The sequence below is a fragment of the Procambarus clarkii genome, chromosome 24 (genome assembly GCF_040958095.1).
Source record: "Procambarus clarkii isolate CNS0578487 chromosome 24, FALCON_Pclarkii_2.0, whole genome shotgun sequence".
In the NCBI taxonomy this organism is placed as follows: domain Eukaryota; kingdom Metazoa; phylum Arthropoda; class Malacostraca; order Decapoda; family Cambaridae; genus Procambarus; species Procambarus clarkii.
This window is the reverse complement of record NC_091173.1, coordinates 46,015,127-46,022,889: the sequence shown is the minus strand read 5'-3', so window position 1 is coordinate 46,022,889 and position 7,763 is coordinate 46,015,127. Positions and strand designations below refer to the sequence as shown.

At 47.1% G+C, this 7,763-nt stretch overlaps 1 protein-coding gene across 1 annotated transcript in view; it reads right to left on the bottom strand.

Annotated features, from left to right (window-relative positions):
• Positions 1-428: 428 nt before the first annotated feature.
• Positions 429-7,763, bottom strand: part of LOC138368101 (uncharacterized) — a 75,417-nt gene continuing 68,082 nt past the window's right edge. Inside the window, exon 3 of the mRNA XM_069330401.1 lies at positions 429-869. Coding sequence (XP_069186502.1) covers positions 429-869 — 441 coding nt within the window. The remainder of the gene's footprint in view (positions 870-7,763) is intronic.

The window sequence follows — 7,763 nt, the reverse complement described above, 5'->3', positions numbered from 1 at the left end:
GGGAGAAGGGTGGGGATTGGATGTGGGGGGAGGGAGATTTGGCTGAACATTTCAGTGGGGCAGGGAGGGTTTGGGGTAGGGGGGTTTTCTATGCAGAGGAGGGTGGCGGGGTTGTCCTCCCTTCTGGTGTTACTGGGTAGCTGGTTGTGGGTTCCCCCCTCGCCTCTGGGGGTGTTGTGTTGGGAGCTGTGACTTCCTGGTTTTCCCCTCTCGCCCTGCGCCTCTTCCTTGCTTCTGCCGCCACAGCTCTCTCCTCCCTTGTCATGTCTCTCTGGAGGAATACATTTTTGAATTTTCCCTCGTTTTTCAGGGAGCTCTTCCTTGATAGAATCTTCTCCTTTGTGCTCTTGTTTGCAAACACTATCTTTATCACTCGGTCTCGGTCTTTGTTGTACCAACCTAGCCTGAAAACTTTCTCAATGCTATGCTCAGGCCCTTTCATGTCTAGTGCTGTGGGGACGTGGGCGTGACTTTGGGAGCGTGAGCGCGGGTGTGGGGTCGTGGGCTTGAGGAGTGGAGGCGTTTGCTTGAGGAGTGGAGGCGTTTGCTTGAGGAGTGGAGGCGTTTGCTTGAGGAGTGGAGGCGTTTGCTTGAGGAGTGGAGGCGTTTGCTTGAGGAGTGGAGGCGTTTGCTTGAGGAGTGGAGGCGTTTGCTTGAGGAGTGGAGGCGTTTGCTTGAGGAGTGGAGGCGTTTGCTTGAGGAGTGGAGGCGTTTGCTTGAGGAGTGGAGGCGTTTGCTTGAGGAGTGGAGGCGTGGGCTTGAGGAGTGGGGTCGTGGGCTTGATGAGTGGGGTCATGGGCGTGGGGTTTTCTTGTTATTGGGCGGAGGATGTACTCGCCAATTTTTGAGGGCAAGCTTGAGCTCCAGCTCTTGGATCCCGAATATCTCGATGCTGGTTATCTAATACAATGACTCCTGACCTATTGCCCTATCATATCTGCATCTAAAGTTATGAATAGTTTGCCTTTTCAACCTAGCTGCTCCTTAAAGTCATTCCATTCACTAACACAGTCCGGTTCGTTATCGATGCACAATCGTGAATTTCGGGTTCGAATCCCGATGGGGACAGAAATGGCCGTGTACTCACCTATTTGTACCCACCTACCTCACCTTGAGCCATCTGTCAATCAACTAATGTACAGATTCCTGAGCCTACTGGGCTCTATCATATCGACATTTGAAACTGTGTATGGAGTCAGCCTCCACCACATCACTTCATAGTGTATTCCATTTATTAACTACTGACATTAAACAAAATTCTTTCTAACGTCTCTGTGGCTCAACTGGGTACTAGGTTTCCACCTGTGGCCCCCCTGTTCGTGTCCCTCCCATGTTGAAGAGTTTGTCTTTATCCACTCTGTCAATTTCCCTGAGAATTTCGTAGGTGGTTATCATATCTCCCCTTACTCTTCTGTTTTCCAGGGATGTGAGGTTCAGCTCCTTCAGCCTTTCCTTGTAGCTCATTCCTCAAAGTTCCGGTACGAGCCTGGTGGCATACCGCTGGATCTTCTCTTACTTTGTCTTGTGTTTAACTAGGTATGGACTCCAGGCTGTAGCTGCATACTCAAGGATTGGTCTGACATAAGTGGTATTCAGGGTCCTGAACGATTCCTAACAAGTTTCTAAAGGCAGTTCTTATGTTGGCCAGTCTAGCATATGCCGCTGATAATATCCTTTTGATGTTGGCCTCTGGGGACAGGTTCGGTGTGATATCAACTCCCAGATCTTTCTCTCCATTTGACTCTTGCAGGATTTTACCTCCCAGATGATACCTTGTGTTCAGCCTCCTGCTCCCTTCACCTAATTTCATTACCTTACACTTAAAGAGTTAAACTTTAGCAGCCATTTTCTAGACCATTCCTCCAGTTTGTCCAGATCATCTTGTAGTCTCTTCATCCGTCTTAATTATTCTCATAATTTTTGCATCATCAGCAAACATTGAGGGGAACGAGTCTATACCCTCTGGAAGATCGTTTACATATATTAGAAACAGGATGGGTCCAAGTACTGAGCCCTGTGGGACTCCGATGGTGACATCTCGCCACTCTGATGTCTCCCCCCCCCTCACCGTTACTCGCTGTTTCCTGTTGCTTAAGTACTCCCTTGTCCACTGGAGCACCTTACCTTTTACTCCTGCCTGATGCTCCAACTTTTTTAACAGCCTTTTATGGGGCACTGTGTTAAAGGCTTTTTGGCAGTCCAGGAAAATGCAGTCGGCCCACCCTTCTCTTTCCTGCCTAATGTTTGTTGCCTAGTCATAGAATTCTATTAAACCTGTGAGGCACGATTTACCATCCCTGAACCTATGTTGGTGGTGTGTTACAAAGTTATTTCCCTCCAGATGCTCTACGAGCCTTTTCCGCACGATCTTCTCCATCACCTTGCATGGTATACAAGTTAGGGAAACTGGCCTGTAGTTCAATGCCTCTTGCCTGCCACCCTTCTTGAATTTTGGGACCATGTTAGCTGTCTTCCAACTTTCTGGTAAGTCTCCTGTTTCCAGTGACCTGTTATACACCATAGAGAGTGGCACACTTAGTGCTTCTACACCTTCCTTTAGTATCCATGGTGAGATTCTGTCAGGCCCAACAGCCTTTGTCACATCCAGCTCCAGCAGACACCTTTTGACCTCATCACTGGTGAGGTCCAATTCCTCCATGGTTGATTGGTGTGCTGCCTCCTCACTTAGTGCAGGGGCTTCTCTTTGTCCTATTGTGAAGACCTCCTGGAATCTCTTGTTGAGTTCTTCACACACCACCTTGTCATTCTCTGTATATCTGTTCTTCCCTTTTCTCAGTTTCATCAATTGTTCCTTCACTGCTGTTTTCCTCCTGATGTGGCTGTGAAGCAGCTTTGGTTGGGTCTTGGCTTTACTCACTATGTTATTTTCAAACTGTCTCTCTGCTTCCCTCACACTGAGGTACTCATTTCTGGCCCTCTGGTATCTCTCCCTGCTCTCTGGTGTTCTGTTATTTCTGTAGTTTCTCCATGTTCTTTTACTCAGTTGCTTCGCTACCTTGCATTCCTGGTTGAACCATGGGTTTTTCTGTTGGTTTTGGTTTTTTCTCCTTTTGGACGGGGATAAACCTGTCTGCAGCTTCCTGGCACTTCTGGGTGGCAAAATCCATCATGACCTGCACATTCTTGTCTCTAAGTTCTGTATCCCATGGTATTCCCCTGAGGAAATTCCTTATCTCATCATATTTTCCTCTTTCGGTAATTTAGTCTTTTTCCCTCCGATCCCATCCTTGGATAGGTTATCCCTACCTCCATCAAGTACTCAAAAATCAGTACACTGTGGTCACTCATTCCTATGGGGGATTCAACTTTGACTTCCCTTATTTCTGACTCATTCAAGGTGAATATCAAGTAGAGTCTAAATGGTTCATCGTTGCCTCTCACTCTTGTGGGTTCCTTGACATGCTGGCTCAGAAAATTCCTTGTTGCCACTTCCAAGAGTTTAGCTTGCCACGTATCTGCACCACCATGTGGGGTCCCCATTCTCCCAGTCTATCTTTCCATGGTTGAAATCACCTATGATTAAGAGTCTTGAGCCATTCCTGCAGGCAACTGAAGCTGCTCTCTCTATTATATAAATGGTTGCCATGTTGTTCCTATCAAACTCCTGTCTAGGTCTTCTGTCATTTAGGGGAGGGTTGTAAATGACTGCCGCTATTATCTTAGGTCCACCCATTGTTATAGTTCCTGTTATGTAATCTCTGAATCCGTCACAGCCCAGAATTTCCATCTCATCAAAACTCCAGTCCTTCCTTATCAGCAGGGCCACTCCTCCACCTCCTCTGCCTTCCCTCTCTTTCCTTACTATATAGTAGTCCTTTGGAAACACAGCATCTGTTATGACTCCTGACAATTTTGTTTCCGTGAGTCCTATTACATCAGGGTTTCCTTCTTGCGCCCTTTCTGCCAGTTCACATGCTTTATTGGTAATCCCATCAATGTTTGAGTACATTACCTTGAAGCTCACCTTCTTATATCTAATTTCACCCTCACTCCCCACAAGTGTAGGAAGTTGTTCCATGGTCATTGCTACTTGGGTAGGCTCCTCCTCCTGTGAGGTAGTTGCCAGTGGTTCAGGGAGAGGTGGAGTGGGAGATGGAGGGCTTAGGTCTTGCTCAGGCCTGCTTGGGGCAGGAAGAAGTCCTGGGGGTGAGGGGGCAGGGATTGCTTGGGAAGAGGGCACGCCCTCCTCCAGTGTAGTTGACGGGGGTTTGGGGGGAGGTGGAGTGGGGGATGGAGGGTTCAGGACTCGCCTGGGTCTGCTTGGGGCAGGAAGAAGACCAAGGGCTGGGAAAGCAGGGGATACTTGGTGTAAGGGGAGAGGGAGGATTTAGGTTTTATGATGGCATTGTGCAAGGGCAAGGAAGGGTTTGTGCTGGGGGATAGGGGGGGGGGCTATTGGGTGGTGGGCTGGGGTGTTGCATTACCCCCTGGGGTTCCTGAGTTGCTGGATTGAGGTTCCCCACTCCTCTCTGGGATTGCTGAGTTGCAGGCTGAGGTTCCCTGTCTCCCTTCCCACTCCCTGGGCCTTTTCCTTGTATCTGCTGCCCTTACTATCTCGTCTCTGGTCATGTCCCTCTGAACATATACCTCTTTGTAATTCCTTGCATGTCTCAGTTTGCTCTTCCTTACTAGGATGTCCTCTTTGATGTCCTGGCTCTTGAATCAATCTCTTGATCAATCTCTTTTTGTCTCTGTTGTACTGGCCAATCCGGAAAAACTGTTCTATGTCTCGTTCAACCCCTTCCATTCCTATCTCCTTAAATATTCCTGCCACTGCAGCTTTGTCCTTAGTCCTTGATTCCTCCCTTGTGGAGCCCTCTTGTTCCATCACATCTACCACTACTACAGCTCTTTTCCTTTCCATTAGCTGGCTTGTGCATCTAGGTGCCTCCTGTGAGGTTACTGCTTTCATTACAACTTCCTTGTCTGTGGACATTGCTCCTGGGCCCTTCAGCATTTCAGCAAAGGTTGGGCCAATTGTAGAGGTCCCTGCCATTGCTACATCTGCTGGTACCTGGGGGTTGGTCCCCTGGGCCAGAGTCTGAGGAGAGCCTGTTTTTAGGCTTTTTATCTCCTCTTGTGCTGCACTTAGTTCTATCTGCAGCTTACATATAGTTTCCCTCAGGTCCTTCAATTCCCCACTAATTTCCTTCCATGCCTTAGCAATCATCTCCATGAATGACTCGTCCAGCCCCTCTCCTCCAGCTTCATTCTGTTGTCATACCATCCCGCTTGACCTGTACTCACCTATTTGTACTCGCCTATTTGTGCTTGCAGGATCGAGCATTGACTCTTGGATCCCGCCTTTCCAGCTATCGGTTGTTTACAGCAATGACTCCTGTCCCATTTCCCTATCATACCTAGTTTTAAAAGTATGAATAGTATTTGCTTCCACAACCTGTTCCCCAAGTGCATTCCATTTTTCCACTACTCTCACGCTAAAAGAAAACTTCCTAACTCATCTGAGTTTCCAGTTTCCACCCATGTCCCCTCGTTCTGTTATTATTACGTGTGAACATTTCATCTATTTCCACTTTGTCAATTCCCCTGAGTATTTTATATGTCCCTATCATATCTCCTCTCTACCTTCTTTTCTCTAGTGTCGTAAGGTTCAGTTCCTTTAGCCGCTCTTCATATCCCATCCCTCGTAACTCTGGGACAAGCCTCGTCGCAAACCTCTGAACCTTCTCCAGTTTCTTTGTGTTTCTTCAGGTGGGGGCTCCATGATGGCGCGGCATACTCTAAGACGGGTCTCACGTAGGCAGTGTAAAGCGCCCTAAAAGCCTCCTCATTTAGGTTTCTGAATGAAGTTCTAATTTTCGCCAGTGTAGAGTACGCTGCTGTCGTTATCCTATTTATATGTGCCTCAGGAGTTAGATTAGGTGTCACATCCACTCCCAGGTCTCTTTCTCGAATCGTTACAGGTAGGCTGTTCCCCTTCATTGTGTACTGTCCCTTTGGTCTCCTGTCACCTGATCCCATTTCCATAACTTTACATTTACTGGTGTTAAACTCCAGTAGCCATTTCCCTGACCATCTCTGCAGCCTGTTTAAGTCCTCTTGGAGGATCCTACAATCCTCGTCTGTCACAACTCTTCTCATTAATTTTGCGTCATCCGCAAACATTGACATGTATGATTCCACTCCTGTAAACATATCATTTACGTAAATTAGAAAGAGGATTGGTCCCAGCACCGATCCTTGAGGTACTCCACTTGTTACTGTTCGCCAGTCCGACTTCTCGCCCCTTACCATTACCCCCTGGCTCCTTCCTGTTAGGTAGTTCTTCACCCATACTAGGGCCTTTCCGCTTACTCCTGCCTGCCTCTCAAGTTTGTATAGCAGTCTCATGTGCGGTACCGTATCAAAGGCCTTTTGGCAGTCAAGAAATATGCAGTCTGCCCAGCCTTCTCTGTCCTGCCTTATCCTTGTTACTTTATCATAGAATTCTAAAAGGTTTGTTAGGCATGATTTCCCTGTCCAGAACCCATGTTGGTGCTTGTTTACAAACCCAATGCTCTCCAGGTGCTCAACAAGTCTTAGCCTAATTATTCTTTCAAGTATTTTGCAGGGGATGCTTGTCAGTGATACGGGTCTGTAGTTAAGTGCCTCCTCCCTATCACCTTTTTTGAAAATCGGTACGACATTTGCCTCCTTCCAGCAACTGGGCAATTCTCCCGACATAAGTGACTCATTAAAGATCATTGCCAGAGGCACGCTGAGAGCCTGCGCTGCCTCTTTAAGTATCCACGGTGATACTTTGTCTGGTCCAACAGCTTTATTTGCATCCAGTGTTGTCAACTGTTTCATTACATCCTCTGCTGTCACCTCTATATCTGATAGTCTTTCATCTTGGGTAATCTCTTCTAACAATGGGAGCTGCTCAGGCTCGGTTGTGAACACTCCATGGAATTTTGCATTCAGTACCTCGCAGATTTCCTTGTCGCTTTCTGTATATGCCCCTTCTGTTTTCCTCAGTCTTGTCACTTGGTCATTTACCGACATCTTCCTTCTTATATGGCTATGTAGTAATTTTGGTTGCTTTTTCGCTTTGACTGCAATATCATTTTTATAATTTCTTTCCGACACTCGTCTTATGTTAATGTAATCATTCCTAGCTCTGTTACATCTAATCCTGTTGTCCTCTGTCCTTTGTCTTCTGTACTTCCTCCACTCCCTCCTGCTTCTCACCTTTGCTTCCTGACACTGTCTATTAAACCATGGGTTATTATATTCCCTCCTGCTTTTTTCCTTTATTGTTGGAATAAATCTCTCTCCAGCCTCCTTGCATTTCAATATGACTTGGTTCATCATACCTTGCACTGTTTTTCCTCTAAGTTCTTCCTCCCACTGCACTTCTCCCAGGTAGTCCCTTATCCTTCTGTAGTCCCCTTTTCTGTAATCGAGTCTCCTTTCCCGGACCTCTTGTCCTTTGGTCACAATTTTAAGCTCCATCATGTAGTCAAAGACTAGGACACAATGGTCACTAGCTCCTAGTGGTATTTCATGTTCCAACTGCACGATGTCTTCTACATTCTGGGTGAAAATGAGATCCAATAGGCTGGGCGTATCCCCTCCTCTTTCCCTGGTATCTTCTTTCACATGCTGTGTTAGGAAATTCCTGTCAATAACGTCTACCAGCTTCGCTCCCCAGGTCTCCTCCCCGCCATGGGGATTCCTCGTTTCCCAATCTATCTCTCCGTGATTTAGGTCCCCCATGACCAGCAGCTTTGCTCTCATTC